Source organism: Bison bison, unplaced genomic scaffold (genome assembly GCF_000754665.1).
Source record: "Bison bison bison isolate TAMUID 2011002044 unplaced genomic scaffold, Bison_UMD1.0 scf7180017864289, whole genome shotgun sequence".
In the NCBI taxonomy this organism is placed as follows: domain Eukaryota; kingdom Metazoa; phylum Chordata; class Mammalia; order Artiodactyla; family Bovidae; genus Bison; species Bison bison.
Window position 1 is genome coordinate 20028697 of NW_011494861.1, and position 21783 is coordinate 20050479.

A 21783-nucleotide genomic window follows, 5' to 3' on the forward strand; every position below is an offset into this window, starting at 1 on the left:
ATGGTCTTGATCCCTGTCTCCTGTACAATGTCACGAACCTCAGTCCATAGTTCATCAGGCACTCTATCTATCAGATCTAGTCCCTTAAATCTATTTCTCACTTCCACTATATAATTGTAAGGGATTTGATTTAGGTCATACCTGAATGGTCTAGTGGTTTTCCCTACTTCAATTTAAGTCTGAATTTGGCAATAAGAAGTTCATGATCTGAGCCACAGTCCGCTCCTAGTCTTGTTTTTGCTCACTGTATAGAGCTTCTCCATCTTTGGCTGCAAAGAATATAATCAATCTGATTTTTGTGTTGACCATCTGGTGATGTCCATGTGTAGAGTCTTCGCTTGTGTTGTTGGAAGAGGGTGTTTGCTATGACCAGTGCGTTCTCTTGGCAAAACTCTATTAGCCTTTGCCCTGCTTTATTCTGTAGTCTAAGGCCAAATTTGCCTGTTACTCCAGGTGTTTCTTGACTTCCTACTTTTGCATTCCAGTTCCTGTAATGAAAAGGACGTCTTTTTTGGATGTTAGTTCTAAAAGGTCTTGTAGGTCTTCATAGAACCATTCAACTTTAGCTTCTTCAGCATTACTGGTTGGGGCATAGACTTGGATTACTGTGATATTGAGTGGTTTGCCTTGGAAACGAACAGAGATCATTCTGTTGTTTTTGAGATTGCTTCCAAGTACCGGATTTTGGACTCTTTTGTTGACTATGATGGCTACTCCATTTCTTCTAAGGGATTCCTGCCCACAGTAGTAGTAGTAGTAGTAGTAGTAGATATAATGGTCATCTGAGTTAAATTCACCCATTCCAGTCCATTTTAGTTCGCTGATTCCTAGAATATCAATGTTCACTCTTGCCATCTCCTGTTTGACCACTTCCAATTTGCCTTGATTCATGAACCTAACATTCCAGGTTCCTATGCAATATTGCTCTTTACAGCATCAAACCTTGCTTTTATCACCAGTCACATCCACAACTGGGTATTGTTTTTGCTTTGGCTCCATCCGTCCATTTTTTCTTATATTATTTCTCCACTGATCTCCAGTAGCATATTGGGCACCTACCGACCTTGGGAGTTCCTCTTTCAGTGTCCTATCTTTTTGCCTTTTCATACTGTTCATGGGGTTCTCAAGGCAAGAATACTGAAGTGGTTTGCCATTCCCTTCTCCAGTGGATCACATTCTGTCAGACCTCTCCACCATGACCCATCCATCTTGGGTGGCCCCACACAGCATGGCCTAGTTTCATTGAGTTAGACAAGGCTGTCGACCATGTGATCAGATTCGCTAGTTTTCTGTGATTGTGGTTTCAGTCTGTCTGCCCTCTGATGCCCTCTCTTAGTGCCTACCACCTTACTTGGGTTTCTCTTACCTTGGATGTGGAGTATCTCCTCATGGCTGCCGCTCCTAACCTTGGACATGGGGTGTCTCCTCTAGGCCACCGCTCCTGACTTTGGACGTGGGGTATCTCGTCTCTGCCAATTATACATTCAGTTCAGTTCAGTCACTCAGTTGTGTCTGACTCTTTGCTACCCCATGAACCACAGCACACCAGGCCTCCCTGTCCATCACCAACTCCCAGAGTCCACCCAAACCCAATAGCTGGACAAATCAACTTTCCAATCTTATTTGTCGTTACAACTCATAATTTACCAACCAAACTAAATCTACTTAATGTATACCCTGTGTGGTGTTTTTCTCAAGCTGTGGTCCATAGAGTACCCTTGCTCCTCAATTCCTCCAAACCCAAATCATGTCTTCTCTCTGGGACCTAGCATATACCACTTCTTCCGTATAATGTCCCTTCATTTCAATAGATGATGCAACCTCTTCTGTCTCTGAACTCCTGAAATAATTTCCTATGTACCTCTCTAAAATAATACCATGTTTCATCAATTCCGAGATGTAAATTTTTTCATCTTTTAACATCTCCATAGTTTATCTTTTAAAACATGCCATTCATCATCGGTGTTCTTAAAAGAGAGAATATATCATGGTATTTTGTGGAAAAACATGAATAACAACTACTCTGAGTCAAAAAAATAGTTCAGAAGAATGAAGAAGCATTAAATACCTTAACCAGTTTTGTGTATGTTCTTTCTTTGTGCACACTATGTGATATATGACAAAACCTGCCAACCTAAGTCATTAAAAAGACAACTTCTTTAATGCAAAATAAAGAGTCTAAGTGATGTCATTTTGTTATAGTTTAATTGGCAGCTTTTTTTCTTAGTATTCATAAAATAATGGTGTGACAATCACTGTTGTCCTAGATTCAAAGAAATAAGATAGTTTTATTTTGTGATTAAATATGTCAGGCATATTTATGTCAGGCATATATGTCTGGCATATATGTCAGGCATAATATATAATATATATATTATATTTATTTCTAGTCCTGTATTAAACTACAAGCCTTTTGAGGGCAAGGATTTTATTTAATCTTTGGTACCCTTTGTTATGATGCTTTATACCATATACATATAAAATAAATATTTAATAAATAAATGGATTAAAATATGAAGTATAAGATAAAAGTGCCACAGAAAGATAAAGTACTATATTAGTGAACATCTACTAGTACATTCTCAGTTAACTACTTAACTATAGTTTTGTTAGAAATGTATTTATATATGGTATTTAGTTGGGTCCTTGGGCTGAATCTCAACTTAGGCTTGTGGTTTTTGAACCAACAATAAATGATCCTAATAGAATTCTATAAATTTCAATCTGCTTGCTGACTCCATTCTTAAGAAAATGTGATGACTCATCTTTTTTGAATTATAGAAGGTAGTAAATAAAACCTCTGCCTTGGAGAACAAATACCAGTGACTTTCACTAATGATGCTAAGATTATACAGGAAACCAGCAAATGCCTGTCTCTAAGAAGTATAGTACTATAAAAATAGCCTTGTTTTTTTTCCTTCCAATCAATCTCAGTAACACCTATAATAAAAAACCTGGGAAATCAAAAACAGCTTAGGGAATTTTGTCTATGTGATATTTTCTAGTTTTTATCCTTATTCTTTGGACTACAAGAACAAGAAATAACATAAGCATTTTTCTTCAGTCAGCTAAATAGTTCCAATTCTGATTGAAATAAGTAATTTCCATCATTCTCTCAGAGTGCTTATGTGTTTGCAAACCATACTTGGCGTGGAACAGCGGTGGTAGTCCACTCTGCTGTTCACCGGATATCTCCACTTATCTTTCTGGATTGTACGTTCTTTCCCTGTTAAAGTTAGGCGTGGTCATGTGGCTTTTTTGTCTAATAAAATGAGACCATTAGTGACATAAAGCTTTCAGAGCAAGTACAAAATTCCCCACACTTCCTTTATCCTGCTGCAACAACTGTAGAAGCACAGAGGTGGAGCCACCCTTAGCACAAGACCCTGTGTGAGCATAGCATAGAGCCAGGTCCCCATCACGTTTGACCTGCTCAGAGAGACGTAGTGTGTTTTGTGTGAGATTATTATTTTGTGTGTGTGTGAAATTTGTGTGTGATATTTTGTGTGAGATTATATTATTGTAAAGTTATTAGATAAGTATAACCTAGCTTGTTGTGATTAATATAGTCTTTACTCCAAAACAGTGGGGTTTAATGGTAACTAAAAGAATATAACAGATTTGATGTGCTGTTATTGGCCTAGTATTTCTTTCTTCCTTTTGGAAATATTATTGTACACAGATTCTATAAGCTAATAATATTCATCACCAGGTCATTAGAGTCATTTCCATGCAACAAAATACTTTTCTTTGAATTACAATCTTTTGTCAAAACATTTTGAGGTACCTCTGTAAGATGTCCTTTCATCTGCCAACAGTAAAATTGTTTCTTAAAAGAAATGCTCATTGATGTTCATTCTTGTATTTATTTTTTGTATTCAGCAAGCTTTTTTGAATGTCCATTATTTGCCAGGTGCTAAGACTGGACGATGTTCAGGGCACTCTGGGTGGTTTGGTAGAAGTGGCACAAAGCAAGCAGGGGCTAAAAACTATAAGGCACTTTGCTCTTCTGAAGTCTAGGTGCTTCACTGATTTCATAAATGATACATACCAATTTCATTTTGAAATAGTTAAACTATATTTAAAAGTTAACATCATAAATACCATATCCAAGATGACATAGATCAAATTATGCCACTGTTGAGACCGCCAACTTATGACCTTAAAACTTAGAAGTTTCTTTACCATAGCTAATATAGGGACAGTTTAAGAAATAAGAACTTAAGTGCCATCAAAAACTCTAATTCTCCCAGTTATCTTGGAAGAAAACGAATTTTAGCACATTACCAAGTGGTTTCCAGCAACTGTGTTTTACAAATTAAAAAATTGAAAGCTGGATTCTGTTTCTGGTCTTCATTATAAGAATCTGAGTAGCTTTTATAAAGGCAGTGCAGACGACTTAGGAGATAGCAAGGTTCCCCTTTTGTTCTTTTTCCTATCACCTTCTGCCTTTTCATTCTAGGGGTTCTTCAGCAAGCGCCTAAAAGGCTCCATCAAGAGGACCAAAAGCCAGTCAAAGCTTGACCGAAACACGAGCTTTCGGCTTCCCTCTCTTCGCAATACCGATGACAGGTAGGCGTTCACTTGCTTAAAACACAGAAAGCAATTTTACAGTGCATTTTGGTAAGATACTTTGGTCTTCTCTAACTGTGCATCAGTGATAGTCCTAGAGAACTGATAAAAAAATTTACTTTTTTGTCTTGCTCATATTGAGGCACGGTACAAAATATTAGCTTACATACCAAACCAGTTTAAAAATCTTATAATATTGGAGAGTGTGCAGATACCTAAGAACTAATTTAAGAGTCAGTTGTGCTGTTTCTGTCGAATTGTGTTCTAGTGGTCCAAGGTGTATCTTTCTTCTGTAGAATGCCTTTAAGGGATGCTGATGGCTATAGCTAACATTTTCTGAGCACTGTCCTAAATGCTTTATATACTTTATCTTGTTTAATCTTTAGAATAACCCTGTAAGAGAAATACTAATATTATCACCATTTTACAGATGACAAGTTTGAGAAACAGAGGTTCCAAGTTTATACTGCTTAGTAAATAGCAAAAATGGTATTTAAACTTCGGCAGCTTTGCTCTGAGTCCATGGTCTTCACTGCTGTCTTGCTCTTTGTGTATACTATATGGACTCGGCCTTATTAATTTACAGTCACATCTAGAAGGCATGTATGAAAAGGAAGCCTTGAGATTTTTCTGGTGGTCCAGTGGCTAAGACTCTGCTCCCAATACAGGGGGCCCAGGTTCGATCCCTGGTCAGGGAACTAGATCCTACATACTACAACTAAAGATTCCACATGCCACAATGAAGATCAAAGCTCCTGCATGCCACAACTAAGACCCAGCGCTGCCAACTAAATAAGCAAAAAAAAAAAAAAAAATTTTTTTTTTTAATAAAGGAAGCCTGGAATTCAATAATTAGTAATACCAGCTTGAGCAAACCTCACATGCATAGCTCTCGAAGGATAACAGCCTTCTAAAATGATTGAATGCATGCTAGAACACATTTGTAATAATTCATGTCTCCACAATGCTCAGAATTTAGGAAATGGTACTCTTGTGTCTTGACACATCACCACTGTCACCAGTATTTACTGAGTGCTTACTCTGTGCCAGGTATTTTTAATGTAGTCTCTCATGTAATGCAATGAGATTAGATACTATTTTACAGATGAGGAACTAAGGCAAAAGAGATTGAGAAGCATGCCCGTAGTCACACAGCTAATTAGTAGAGTTTGGATTTAAACTTTTGTCTGCCTTTCATAATGATCCTCCTATTTATACTTGGGTGTTTCTTTTTCTTTTCAGTAATAAGTCCATTATTTCCAGCTACCGACATAATAAGTAGAAATATAGATTGTAATCTCATAATTGCAGATTATAGACTTGCCAGGCAGAGAGTTACTCTTATTTTATAAATAAAGTAACTTTTCCCCTACACTGAATTGATGAGAGGCTACAGCTTTATCAGCTCTTCTTATCCTTGAACCACTTTAGAGATGTTCTGTGAAATTTGCAAGTATGTTCAATTGCAGTGCAATTGTATTGTTAGATATCTCTTTTATACCTCTTTGTTTAAAGGTAATCATTTAAAAAAAAATCTTTTATTCTCATATTTTCCCTTAGATTCCTATTATTCTATAACTTTCATCATTGTAAGAATTCAAATCATTTTATAAATAAGTCTCAATAAAATAGAATGACAAGATTTTTCAGAATATTGGTTTTTAAGGACAAGGATATGGTATAGCAACTAAAACATTCCTAATTCAATCACTAGTTCCTTAAACTCTGTAGCATCACGTATAAACTTGAAAGACAAGGAGATATTTTTTGTAGGTGTACTTTATTTTATAAACTTGCACTAAATATCACTTTCTCAATTTCAAACCAAGTGCTCTCTCCTATTCTGTTTTGCTTTAGGTAGCCTAGAGGAATTCTTGGATTGAATTACCAAGAGATTATATTCTCCTGGAGTCTGCTATTGCTATTATATAGGCAGCGCATTTTCAGCCTTTCCAGTGATTTAAATTCCTTATATGTGATGTCCATGCTATTCTGCTTCAGTCAATAGTAGTATCTTTCTGGCTCAAATACAGCATACTAAATAAATACAGCACAATAAAAAAAGTGCTAATAAATTTCAAATATTAGATAATCCTTTTTGTCTTTCAAATCCATTTATAGAGGTTTTCTAAACAGAAATTTTTCAGAAACTTTATTCTTCTTATATAGGGATATACTCACTAGAAGTTTGAATATATCACAGTTCAAAAAAAAAAAAAAGACCCTCTTGCCATCAGATCATCTGAAAACACAGATAAATAGAACTAAGGTACAAGGTCTTAATCAACTGAGTTCCTCAAATTGGTAACCTTACTGGTATCATTAAGAAATTTTTCCAAAGACCCCTGGTCTTGTGCCATATGCATCAATTGCTGAAATCAGGCCATTTCTTCCACAATGGTATGTGGTGTCTAAATCTAAGTAGAAAAGCATTGCTATTCTTATAGCAAGTCTGCAGAAACTCTAGGCAAACCTAAGTAAGCAACCCCTTTTTGCAGTTTCTAAATTGTACTGTAAAATGCTTGTGTCTTTGTGTAAAAGAAAAAAGTTTCAATACATTAAGTACAGCTTAAAAAATAGAAGTCCCTCTTCACCTTCCTTTTCTTCCCATACAAATAACCTCATTAACAGTTTGTATATTTTCAAACCTTTTTTAAAAAAATCCATACGTAAATGCATGCATATGTATATTTTGCTTATTTTCATAAAGCTGGTGTTGTTGGTGTTTAGTCAGTGAGTCGTGTCTGACTCTTGCGACCTCATGGACTATAGCCCAACAGGCTCCTCTGTCCATGGGATTTCCCAAGCAAGAATACTGGAGTGGGTTGCCATTTCCTTCTCCAGGAGATCTTCCTGACCTAGAGATCAAACCCAAGTCCCCTGCACTGCAGGCAGATTCTTCACCACTGAGCCACCAGGGAAGCCTTTCACATAAGTGGGATCATACTATATGTATTACTTTGTGACTTCGCTTTATAGAATAAATATTTTGGACAACTTTATATGTCAGTCATATAAATCTACATTATTCTCCTTAACAATAACAGTTTTTTGTAACATGTGTACTTCACTTCCCTGCTGATGAATATTTTGTTTCTCCATTTTTGGGCTTAAAATAGAGATGTAATGACCATTTTTCTTATGTGACTTTCTCTCCTTATGTGATGGGGTTAGATTTCTGAAGAACTTCTAATATGAAGTATACACAATATCGAATTGTTCTTCAAAAAACCTGTACTAATTTCCATTCCCACCCATAGATTAGGCTCACTTTTATCCATGGATAAATAACAAGGTCCTACTGTATAGACAGGGAACTAGATTCAATATGCTGTGATAAACCATAATGGAAAACACTATTAGAAAAAAAAAAATATATATATATATATATAAAACTAAGTCACTTTGTTGTACAGCAGAAATTAATATAACATTGTCCAGCAACTATACATCAATATTAAAAATTACTTTTATCCTTCAAACAACCATTATATTTTATCAATATGATGGATGAATAGAAATAGTAAACACATATACAGTATGTACTGGGCTTCCCGGCTAGCTCAGCGGTAAAGAATCTGCCTTCAATGCAGGAGACCCAGGTTCTATCCCTGGGTCCTGAAGATCCCCTGGAGGAGGGCTTGGCAACCCATTCCAGTATTCTTGCACGGAGAATTCCTGGACAGAGGAGACTGGCAGGCTACAGTCCATAGGGTCACAAAGAGTCTGACACAACTGAAGCGACTTGGCACTCACACACACAGTGTGCACTACGTGTCACACACTGGTCAAGCACTTCACATAAATGAACTCATTTAATCATTATAACAACCCGAGTTACATTCGTGACCTCATTTTGAAGATGAGAGAACTGAAACAGAGAAATGAGTGAATTGCACAAGGTCACACATCAGAAAACGGCAGTACTGTGATTCAAATTCAAGAATTCTAGCTCTGGAGTGTACATTCTTAACTTTATGCTATATTGCCCCTCACAAAAAAGTCAGGTAGCGGTAGCAGACATTTCTTTGTTTTAATTTCCATTCCCTAATGCTGGGTAAGTTGAACACCTTTTCAGAAGTTTTCTTCTTCTATGACTTGCTTATTGATCCCTTTACCCATTTTCTGTTGAGCTATTTGTCCTTTATCTAAGGATTTGGAGTAGTCCTTTATTATTACAAGGGATTGTAAGCCACTATTACTCATATTCGGAGAAGGCAATGGCACCCCACTCCAGTACTTTTGCCTAGAAAATCCCATGGACGCTAGAGTCGGACACTACTGAGCGACTTCACTTTCACTTTTCACTTTCATGCATTGGAGAAGGAAATGGCAAACACTCCAGGCAGTGTTCTTGCCTGGAGAATCCCAGAGACGGGGAAGCCTGGTGGGCTGCCATCTATGGGGTCACACAGAGTCGGACACGACCGAAGTAACTTAGCAGCAGCATTACTCATATTGTTAAATTTTTCTTCCAGTCAGTTACTTGTGTTTTAAAATCATGTCTCTAGATTATATAGAAGTTTTAGATTTTCATTTGGTCCATCATGTCAGTCTTTGTGGGCTTAACTGTCCAAATTTGACCAGAACTCTGAACTCAAGAAGCCAGGGATCTCTTTCTCATTAAATTTCTCATTGTAATGCTGTTCAGTTCACTTTCTCTCTCTCCTTCAAGAGGAGGAAATATTCTATCTGGGGTATCAGAAGGATAATGAAGTAGTGATCATGATATTTTGAATTTTTCAAGGTTTTTGATAACTACAAACCTTATTTAGCACTCATTACATTTTAGAAATGTAAAATTATTCTCATGAGGTCTGAGTTACTGCTTAAAGATGGCAGAAAAGCAGTTGTAAGTGAGTCCATTTCATCTAAAGAAGGTTTACTATATGTGATCAGTAAGTTTTTCTGTGCAAAAGACTAAAAGGTTATTTTAACATGCAGACTTAATTGATCCAAAAGACCCTGCAGGTCTGTTTAGCCAATGATCTGCAAGTCATAAACTCTGCTGTAAGGCCCTGATAGAATTTAGTGCCAAGGTTGCCTTGGGGATCAATTTATAATGATTCTTAAACTTAGAATTTTCTTTGTAAAACTGTGGGGCATAGACATAAGTAAAATGTTGCCGAATAATATTTCTAAAAACCAAATATCTTGTTACACCGTAACATAGGTAATTGTGAGAGTTATGTACAGAGTAGAAAGCCATGTGCTACCAGGGAATATAGAGAAGTAAAGACACAGCCCAACCTTAAGGAGTCAACAGAAGAAGTAAATATCCAAGAAGAAATGGTGCAGGGAGGTAAGATTACTTCTTGTTGGGTGGATTGGGAAAGACCTTAGAGGGCAGTGGCAGTGAGTTATACCTTAAAAAATAAGTATAATTTGAACTGAGAAATAGACATGGAGAGAGTACTCTTCAGGATGGAAATAATAAGCAAAAGAAGAGAGCAAGAAATTACAGAGCTTGAAAAGAGCTTACCCCCCAGAACTCTGAAAAGATTCAGCTCCTACCCAGCTCTAAAAGGCTAGCAACCAGGCTTACATTTATCACAGAGCAAATTTGAGAAACTCAACCAGATAAAAAGATACCAACATTTATGTTCCCCCATTACAATTTCTGGAGAAGGCAATGGCAACCCACTCCAGTACTCTTGCCTGGAAAATCCCATGGGTGGAAGAGCCTGGTGGGCTGCAGTCCATGGGATCGTGAAGAGTCGGACACAACTGAGTGACTTCACTTTCACTTTTCACTTTCATGCATTGGAGAAGGAAATGGCAACCTACTCCAGTGTTCTTGCCTGGAGAATCCCAGGGACGGGGGAGCCTGGTGGGCTGCCGTCTATGGGGTCTCAGAGAGTCGGACATGACTGAAGCGACTTAGCAGCAGCAGCAGCAGCATTAAAATTTCAGCTGGTAATTCTATTCCTAATTATATACAAGAGAAGTGAAAGCATTATGTCCCCACAAAAACTTGTACATGAATGTTTATAAGCATTATCTATAATTGCCCCAAAATGATACTGACCCAAATGTCCATTAACTGATGAGTGGATATACAAAAGATGATACATCCACATAATACAGTATTATTCAGTCTTAAAAAGAGAATGGAGTACTGATACATGCTACAGTATGGACAAAGCTTGAAAACTTTACGGAAAGTGAAAAAAGCCAGTCACAAAAGACGGCAGAATGTACAATTCCATTTCTGTGAAATGTCCAGAATAGGCAAATCTATGCAGACAGCAGATTAATGGCGGCTAGAGGCTGGGGATATAGGGCAGGGAAATTAATGAAAAATGACTGCTAATGGACATGAGGTTTCTCTTTTGGAATGATGAAATGTTTTAAGCTTAGACTGTGGTGATAATTGCACAATTCTGAGTATACTGAAAATGGTGTGCTTTAAATGAGTAGATTTTATGGTATGTTAATTATATCTCAATAAAGATGTTAAATTACTTTTTAAAAAACATCTGGCCAGGAAGTACTCTGCAATGACGCTCATTAATCTGTAAGCTGTATTCCAGCACACAGTTTCCACTGAGTTCTTTCGTGCTTTAAAATAAAGACAGATGGCCAAGAATCTCCAGATACTGAGGAAATTCTTCACCATGAAAGGAGGAAAAACAAATAAAAAAGAGAGAAAAAAAAGAACTCAGAAGAAACAAGAGACAACACACAAAGCCAAAAACAACTTCTAAGCATAATAAATATTTTCAAAAGATAAGGTTGTGCATCTATAAAACAATAATATGCTGTAAGAAAAGGAACCCCACTGAAACAAGAGAGTTTGAAAATTAAAATATGTAAACTAAAGTCAAGTCAGTTTCCCAGAAAGTGGAACAGAAAATGAGAAAATCAATCCAGAAGATTCTAATAAAAGAAGAGTTTACTTAGAAAAGTTTGGAGAGGAAAATATCAAAGAAATAATACAAGAAAATTTCCAAAACCAAGAAAATATAAATGTACATAGTGGAAAGGCCACCATATTCCAGTGAGTGAAAAATAACGAAAGAATTTCCAGCACACACACACACATACACACACACACCAGTTCACATTATCATGAAAGAGCACAGTACCAGGGCTTAAAAAAAACCTTAAAAGCTTCTAGAAAGAAAAATTAGGTTACATATAAAGGAGGTATGAAAGGATTGCATTACAGTTCTCAATAGAATATTGAAAATCAAAAGTCACTGGAGCAGTGTTGTCAAAATTCTGAGTGGAGGTTATTTTCAACCCAGCAATCCATACACAGGACAATCCTTGAATGTCAAATGGGGAGTTCAGATTTTATTGTATAAGCAGTGGGGGGGCGTTAACCATGTTTGAGCAAGGAAGTGACCTGATTAGAATTGTGCCATATATAGATTAATCCAGCAGTGGAATTTCACATGACTTGGTTTGCAGAGACTAAATTTGGGATTCCAATTAAGGGTTGGGGGAGTGCTATTTTAAGAAATAAGGAAGGCTCTAAAGAGGTAGTTGGCAGTGGGGATGAAGAATCAGAGACAAGATAGGAAAAACATTTTAGAGGCAAAATCAATAGGATGTCACAGTCATTATTGTTCCAAAGCCATCTAATCAGATAAAAGCCAGTAAAGTGATTTCCTAGAATCAATATTGGCAGCATTTTCACATTAAAGCCATATCATGTGAAAGGGTGTAGGGACAGGAGAAGACTCTGATATGTCTACCTTTTGTTGAAATGCACTTTGAAAAGTTTTAAAAATTTGAAATTGCTGAAAAACCATGGTCATAGCACACTGTCAGGCATTCCAGGATTTTGAATGCTGGTCAGGTTGCCAACCTTGCTCTGGAAGTGCTACTTAAATTTATCAACATCTTGAGGTAAAAGTAAGCACATGGAATAGAATTTTCTCAATTCCTTCAAATGTCCTTTAAGTAAAAACCTCTGCAGTGATGTCTTCGATTCTGAGACTCACTGACCAAGTATGGTTTTAAAGTCTGCTTATTCACTGTCAGGAGATACTAAAGAGTAACTGTAGTGTTCATTTGTAGGATGTATATACTCAGCTTCTTCTGTTTCTCCTGATTAGAACCAATTTTTTTTAACTCTTTTTCTTTTTAATTCATATACTGACAAGAAGTGAGAGAGTCTTGCAAGCACTTCCCCCAATAGCGTGTGTGTGCTCAGTCAGAGTCATGTTGGACTCTGTGACCCCATGGACTGTAGCCCACTAGGCTCCTCTGTCCATGGGATTTTCCAGGTATGAATACTGAAGATCCCTCCTCCAGGGGATCTTCCCGACCCAGGGACCGAACTCGCATTACCTGCATTGGCAGATGGATTCTTTACCACTGAGCCACCTGGGAAGCCCAGTGATATAACTGTAGTATAATATCAAAACCAAGTAATTGACATTGATACTGGACTACAGACTTTATTCAGTTTTCACCAATTTTTATATGCACTTATTTGTGTGTGTGTATAGTTCTATGCAGCCTAATCCTACATATCGATTTGTGTAACCACCACCATCATAATCGAGATACACAATTGTTCCATTACCAGAAAAGAACTCTCTGCTACTCTTTACAATCATACCCCCCTCTCTACACCTATCCCTGTCCCCTGCCAACCACGTTTTGTTTTCTACCTCTATGGTTTTGTTATTTCAAGTGTTATATAAATGGAATTGTATAATGTGTAACCATTTAAGAGTGGCATTTTTTTTCACTAAATAAAATGCCCTTGAGTGGCATTTTTTTCACTAAATAAAATGCCCTTGAAGTCCCTCCAAATTGTTGCATCTGTCAATAGTTTGTTCCTTATTATTGCTGAGTAGTATTCTATTGTATGGATGTACCAGAATTAAACCAACCACCCACTGGAGAACATTGGTTTCTAGTTTTTAGCTATTAGGAATGAAGCCCGTATGAACAGTTGTGTACACGTAAGTTTTCATTTCTCTACAGTAAGTACACAAGCTTACTGTGAAATTGCTAGATTATATAAGTACTTGCTTAGGTTAGTAAGAAACTGCTGAACTATTTTGCAGAGTACCTGTACAATTTTACATTTCCACCAGCAATTTTATAGGGGGCGGGGGGTGTGTGCGGGGGGGTGTGTCCGTGTCCCTGTCCCAAGAGATTTTTCACCTAAGTTTTCTTCCAAAGGTTTTGTGATTTTTTGCTTTTATATTTAAGTTTACAATTCATTTAGTTAATCTATAGTTACTCTAAATAAAGGTCTTGACCCAGAGCCTATGGATGTTCTCTCCAAATAGTAATCAAAACCGCGTACTTACCCCAGCCAAACAAATTGCAGAGAATGTGTCTGGTTTTGGAGAAGGAAGTATTATAAACTACTTAGTTCTCTCTTCATTTACTCTTCCCATCCAGCTTACCTACCAGTGGTTTTAGGTACTCTCCAGATCTGGGGCAATGGGAGGCAGAAGGGCGGGGAAAGGGAATAAGAAAACAGTAAATACTACCTTGCATGCATGTGTGTAAGTCGCTTCAGTCTTGTCTGACTCTTTGCAACGCTATGGACTGTAGCCCGCCAGGTTCCTCTGTCCACGGGATTCTCCAGGCAAGAGTACTGAAGTGGGTTGCCATACCCTCCTTCAGGGGACCTTCCTGAGCCAGGGATCAAACCTGTGTCTACGTTTCCTGTTTTGGCAGACATGTTCTTAACCACTAGCACAACCCGGAAGCCGGAAACTCTCTTAGCCTTCCATTATGCTCTCTGAGCCTGAGCGTTGTTTAACACGACTCTTCTGTCATGGGGTGCTTTGGGGAGTTCTTCAGGAATACATCATCTCTGAGGAACTCTCACCTATGGTTTTTGTTTCTGTTTTTTGTTGGGTTTTTGTGTGTGTGTGTGTGTGTCGTGGGTACATTTTTATTCTGGATACTTATTTGCAACTCCTTCCACAGTTTCTAGGTAGGAATTGCTGTTCTAGTTTCTACCCTTCCAAGTCTCTGGTCCACAGGAAATACCCACAAATTTTCTGCCCTGACAAACCTCTAAGATTGCAGCCTTATGTAAAATTATCAACTTGGGCTCTGCTACTGAAAGTTAGCCATTTCCCATCCTCTAGATTTCCCAGGTAAAATCAAACTCCACTTTGTATGCATTCCCTACCTAAACCCCTTATGTGTGTTGGGGGGAGGCGGGTAGCTGGAAGGGGTGAGCCCCACAGCTTTCTCCAAAATTCTCCCTCAGAGAATCCTTTCCCTTCTCCATAGTCACCACTTTTTATAGTCTTGTTCTGACCAAGAGGTTCAAGGTAATGGAATTCGTTCCAAAACTTTCCCTTTATAAATTCTGCAGTTTGTCTTGATACTTTACTTTGGCATGCAATATCTGTTTTATCTTGGAGTCTCAATTTGAAACTTCACTTTTAATATCTCATCACATGTATATAATACTTTCATTAATCTACAATCTTCAGCATAACCTACAGGTAGGAATATGGCTCTGTCTGTTCCCTAACTCAGCATTATCACCTTCTACTCCTACCAGAAGTCTGTCATTTACTTACTATACTGTTCATATTTCTCTGCTTTTAATCTTGCTGCCCTCTCTGTCCCCCAAACCATTTCCTATTCCTACACCTTGTCCTTTGACAAGCTTACTTCTGATTCATACTGATGCAACAATACCCCAGTTAGGAGTCATATACTCCCTAATTTCTTTGTTCTTCCTATGCATCATCCTAAACTAAGCACCTACACCAGATACCCACCCGTGACCAAGTGTATACACCTTATTATTGAGTTTATCTTTCCATGTTTCTGTTTACCATGGCAGATGGGAAGTTCCACAAGTAGACACACAATCTTTGTATCCCCACCCTCTACCACAATGCCTGTTCTATTACAGTACTTAATTTCTTGGCCTGAAACAAAAGGTAAGAATCCAAACAAATTCTAGATAATAAAGAATCTCCTTCAATATGGTGTACTTAGGTAGAATGACAGCTTCTCAGAAATTATTGGATTCCAGGCCATTAATTAATCAATACAGTCTAGCTATAGATTAGTTTCCCTTACCAGTGTTTACTGGTATGGGCCAATTAAGGAGCCCTTAGTTTTGTGGGCTAAAATCCAACTGAAGTTTCTGATTATATCACAATAGCATTTTAATCCACTTAGACTGCTTTATCTTAGTAGAAAAATTTTATTTCCATACATTTATTCTTCTGTCTTCATATTCTTCCAGCAAGGAATAATTCAAGAATAGCCATCCTAACCTCAGCCAGATGAATAGTTTATATAAAATGAACTAATGCATGTAATATCACTGTGAAAAGCTGTGTTTGCAATGATAGTCCTATTTGTATGGTACGTGTAGTTTATGAGACATTTGTAAAATCATGGATGATTGTATTTGATTCTCACAATAACTGTGGGAAGTATAGGACCAGAAATCATTATCTATATTTTACAAATGAGATAACTAAGGTTCAGAAAGAATAAATTATTTGTTCCATGTCACATGGCTAGTGAGTGATTTGAGCAGGCATAAATACATAGGGCTCTTGGCTCCAAGTTGATTGCCTTTTCCATTATACTCTTTGTTGCATGTATTGATAGGAAACCTCACCTGCTGAGAAAATTATTGAGAAAGGAGAAAAAAAGGGGAAAATCATGCACACACATACACATATGCACAAACATACTCAAAACAACTCTTATTAAGAGTAGATTACCATGCAGTAATAATTAATGAGTCATTATATTTTTACAATTTGGTAAAATGTAAAGCAAACACCCTACTATGCTCCTGTCATCGTCCCTTCCCTCCAAATCCAAGTAGAAAGAATGAAAAATTAAAATAAAAGCAGTAGAAGAAACTATAGGCTGGATTTCTTATGCTCTTGGAATGGAAGAATTTTTTCTAAGCATAAACTGGGGGAAATAATTAAACTACAGACAGAAAAAATACTAATTTAATTAATTTACAAATAGTATTTGCATATCAGTTAAGTTCAACAATTAGAAAAATGGTCTAAGAACATGAAATAACATTTCATAATTTACAGAATAGAGAACTGAAGTTGATTGTATATTGATATACATTTAAAATGTGTTCAAGCTCATCATTTAAAGAAATTCATACTAAAGCAATTAATGAAATACCACTTTTTACCAATTATACTGCCAAAGGTATTTAAAATTCAGCCCTGTATCATTTTGGTGGTGATAGCATATAGAAATGAATAGCATATTCATTATTGGGGTGAATTTAAGTTGATACTATCTATTATGGAGGATAAGTTAGCATTATCAGAACTTTAAATGTGTGTACCCTATGATCTAGCAGTTTCGCATTTGGAAGTTTAAACCATGAATACATGCACATGTGCTTCAGAGTATATGTACTAAGATACTTTTTGAACCTGGGTGTTAATCACCAAAAAAAAAAAAGGAAAAGAAAAAAAATATAGATGGTTGTCAATTATTGCTTAAAGTTCTGTAAGCCCATATAAGGGAGTACAGAGTGATCATTAAAAAGAGGTACGTTATAACTATATTTCCAGTGTGGACAGAATTCCAGAATATACTCTTAAAGGAAAAGAAATCCATTTGTGTGTATATACATACATACACATATGTATATGTATACCAAATTGGTTGTCTGTACAAAAAATTTCTAGGAGGCTCACAAAAAAATCATTAATAGTATTTTCTCTAGGAGATTGAGGGAGGTACCATTATTTATATTTTTCACCTTCTGTCCTTCTGAGCTCTTAGAAGGTATTACCAAGTGCAAGTATTACTTTATTATTTAAGAGGAAAAAAATGATTAACTAGAGAAAACCTTCTTTAGTGCCATTTCAACCTCATTACTCCTTATAGCTTTTCCCAGTTGCCAGCCCTTCATCATCAGACTTCATGAGTTAGTCTTCACTTTCTCACATCCCATTCATTTCCTTAGCCCTCTGCAGTCTCATTTTTATCCTCATCATGTCACTGAAACTGCTCTTGCCAAAGTCTCTAATTATCTCTCAGCTCATATACCCAGTGGCTACTATTAATATTTTAATATTATATTATTGTGCAGTGATGGACAAACAGCCCATCCTTTTAAAGAGTTCTCTTCCCTGGGTTTTTATGATACCTGAGTCTCCCAGTTTCCTTCTGTCTTTCAGATTCTTCAGTCTCTTTGACTTTTGTAGATTTAAATGTTAGCATTTCTCAGATTATTTTCTTAGGACCTTTTCTCAGTCTGCATATTCTCTTTCAGTATTCACATTGTCTTAGTCTGTTGAGGCTGCTATAATAAAGCATCATAGGCTGGGTGGCTTATAATCAACAGAAATTTATTTCTTACAGTTCTGGAGGCTGTGAAGTCCAAGATGAAGGTCGTGGCAGATTCAGTGTCTGGTAGGGACCTGCTTCCTGGTTCAAAAGCCTTTCTTTTTTATGTGTCCTCAGACAGGGGAATGGGTGATAGATCTCTCTGGGGTCTATTTTATAAAGGATCTCTCTGGGTTTTATTTTATAAAGGCGCTAATCCCCTTCATAGGCTTCCCTTGTGGCTCAGCTTGTAAAGAATCCACCTGCAATGTAGGAGACCTGGGTTCGATCCCCTGGGTTGGGAAGATCCCCTGGAGAAGGGAAAGACTACCCACTCCAGTATTCTGGCCTGGAGAATTCCATGGACTATACAGTCCATGGGGTCACAAAGAGTCAGACACGATTGAGTGACTTTCACTTTCACTTTCAATCCCCTTCATGAGAGTGCCCTGTCCCGACCTGATCACCTCCCAAAGGTCAGACTTCCTAATATAGTCACATTGGAGGTTAGTAATTCAACATAGATTGGGGAGAACAGTCTGTAGCAAACATCTACTCACATAGGAACCTCAAACTTGTACTAAACTTGATTTTATTTCCACCTTTGCCTCAACCAGCATTGCCTGTCACTTCCCATCTCTGGAAAGGACTTTACCATTTTTCTACTGCGTGACTCAGCCTTGACTCTGCCACCTACCTCACTGATGTCCCCAGGATTGCAGTCATGAAGGCCTGTTTACCTCCTAGTGAAGTGAAGTGAAAGTCGCTCACTTGTGTCCAGCTCTTTGTGACCCCATAGACTGTAGCCCACCAGGCTGCTTTGTCCATGGAATTTTCCAGGCCAGAATTCTGGAGTGGGAAGCCATTCCCTTCTCTAGGGCATCTCCCCAACCCAGGGATTGAACCCAGGTCTCCTGCATTGCAGGCAAATTCTTTATCATATGAGCCACCACGGAAGCCCAAGAATACCAGAATGGGTAGCCTATCCCTTTTCCAGCAGATCTTCCCAACCCAGGAGGCCAACTGGGGTCTTCTGCATTGCAGGCAGGTTTTTTATCAACTGAACTATCAGGGGACCCCTATTTACCTTCCAATTACCACCCAAATCTATTTACTTCTTTCACATTTCTGCTGTTCTAGTTCATGATCTTTACTCAGATTACTATCATAATCTATGAGCCAGTCTCTAAGTCTTTCAGTATTTCTCTCCTGTCTCTGTACCCCTTTCTCCACTTTCTAGCCAAAGTATGCTTTGTTCAGATACGCATTTGATCTTGTCATTCACTCTCCACCACTCACGACCTTTCTATGTTCATTCACTGGCTTTGTGATCAAACTGGAACACCCACGTTACTACTGGTCCCATCATAGTGTCTCTCAGGCCTCATTACTCCCCACGCCTCTTCTCTCCGCCCCAGCACACATCCACCCTGTAGCAGAGCCACGCTGCTGAATTCTCCTCAATTCCTCAAACACCCCAGATTTGTATTTTTCTTACAGGCTTTCTCACATGCTGACCATTCCCTGTCAGACTCTCAGGACCTCCACATCTGCATACAGCTAATTCCACTCCACCCTTAATTACCTAATGACTTTTAGCACTCCATCACATTACTTTCACTGCCATGAAACTTTCTTTGAATCCCCAACTAAAGATCCAGGGCCCCTACTAAGTGCCCACAGAGCCATTTTTGCATCTTTTTTTCCTAGGTCTTATCACATGGTATAATGGCTTGTTAACTCACTAGACGATAAACTATTTGTGAGTACAACAACCTTGCCTTTCTTCTTCACCATTGTTTACTTCCATCTGTATCTAGTGTAGTGCCTGACACATAATGTGCACCAAGCAACTATTGAATGAGTAGATGGATTCAGACATATATTCATTTATTCAACCGAATAATGGTTAAAACCAGTGGGAAAGCAAATAGGCATGAATTTAGGAATGATGAAGAAGTAAGTGTCATTGAACTTCATCAATTTCTAAATTTTTTATCCTCCTTTCACCCATACTTAAATCTTATGGTGACACTCAGACTGAAGTCTAAATTCAGGGAAGAATAGTTACTAATCTTTCCACTTATTCTTGAACTATTTAAATGTGTTAATTGAATTCATTTGTGAGTGTGATTTAGTTTAGTTTCATGTTTTTTTTTTAATTCAGTATTTATATTGTCATATTGTTTATATGTACAGTTGTTTTAATTCAGTGATGTTTATACTGAATTTGTTCAACAAGCACTAGTAGATTTTATTCCATTTGCAATTTAAGAACAAAAAAAAGGTGTATTATAGTTTGGTACAGTTTCTGTAAGACGATTTTCCCCTGGTGTCTGTCACTGAAGGCTGGGTGAGTTTTTCGCCCTTCAGAACATGTTTTAATGTCTGTAATCTTGTCTTCATTCTGTGTCCACCTTCATCACATGTGTATGTAACCAAGGTAGGCTGAATGTCATTTTTGACTGTGATGATAAATTTCCTTACCGTGGGTTTATTTAAGTGAAAACTCAGGCTGACAAACATCCTTCTTCACCATCAGCAGCTAGGTTCATTAGACCATCCTGTCTAGAGGCTGAGAGCAGAGAGAAGGAAGATCAGTAGTACATGTTATGTTTCCATAAATAGCTTTTTGCATGAGCTGTTGTGTGGTTGTTTTTTTTTTTTTTTTTAAGCAAACATAAAAACCAGTGAGTAATATAAGCAGTAGGGACTGGCTTTAACTGCAGCTGGTGCTGTCAGGATCCTCAAAGAAGACGTTTTTCTGGCACACAAGCAGAACTCTGGTGAATGAGCTCTAATTTCTTCCTTTTTTTTTTTTCTAAAATCCAGGTAGGGAAACTTTTATAGTATAGGAAAGTATCTGCTCTTTCAAACGGAAAACATCAGTTGGATGGTTTCACAGATACCAGGTTGAAAAACAATAAAATCTGGGAAGGAAGTAAAGCTGTCTTTTCCCCAAAGTGAAAGCTCAAATGCAACTTTTAAAAAACTGATTAGACCCTTTGTAAATTTGTTGGTTAGAGTACTAGGATACCGAATTTTATTGATTTCTTCCTGGAAAATTTTCAGACAAGATAAAGTGCCTTAGGAACACACGCTGGTGAACACAAACATATATTTCTGTACCCAGTTTATGGCTGAGCTGTCTTTTCAAGAATTCAGCGAAGCAGTTTGGAATCATAATTGCCACACCAAGCAGAAATTCACCTGCCCTGGAGTACAGAATTTTGTGTGGCAATAAGCATTTATTTTTTCAGTTGTATTTTTAATTAAAAGTTTCCTACATTTGGAACTGCATCTGTTAACATGTGGCAGATTGAGCTAGCGCATCCAAGTACCACTGGCGCTTTGGGGGAAATATGCTTTTAAAAAATTGGATGGTTGAGCTGGGAAAAATCCAGCTGTGTTTTACTTAACATTGCACTAATCAGAGTCTTTTGACTCCTTTTTTTTTCTTCTTCTTCAGTAAATTCAATGGCATGCATGTTGGCTCCCCACCCCCCACGACTTTACTTTTGTCTTTTAAGACTGATTTCAGCTAGTAATGTGGGTTAAAGCAATATAATATTAATTCACTGTCTTGGGTGATAGAAGGCTACTCCTGCCTTGTAGTTTATCTCTTAAATAGGTCAGAAGTAGCAGGTAATTTTCATCAGCAAAGCAATTAGATTTTTAACCCTTACCTTTCACATCACTAGAGCTCTGGGAGTTCACACAGAATTCAGTGTTATCTAAATGTAACTGTAAACCAAAATGTAAAGGAGATCAAACCAGTCCATCCTAAAGGAAATCAGTCCTGAATATTCACTGGAAGAACTGATCCTGAAGCTGAAGTGCCAATACTTTGGCCACCTGATGCGAAGAACTGACTCATTGGAAAAGACCCTGATGCTGGGAAAGATTGAAGGCAGGACAAAAAGAGGACCACAG

General features: G+C 37.6%; 1 protein-coding gene across 5 annotated transcripts in view; it reads left to right on the forward strand.

Moving 5' to 3' along the window:
• Positions 1–21783, forward strand: part of RASAL2 (RAS protein activator like 2) — a 254269-nt gene that overhangs the window by 187233 nt on the left and 45253 nt on the right. For all 5 annotated transcript variants that reach the window (XM_010850125.1, XM_010850123.1, XM_010850124.1 and 2 more), the window contains one exon: positions 4463–4572. In XM_010850125.1, coding sequence (XP_010848427.1) covers positions 4463–4572 — 110 coding nt within the window. The remainder of the gene's footprint in view (positions 1–4462; positions 4573–21783) is intronic.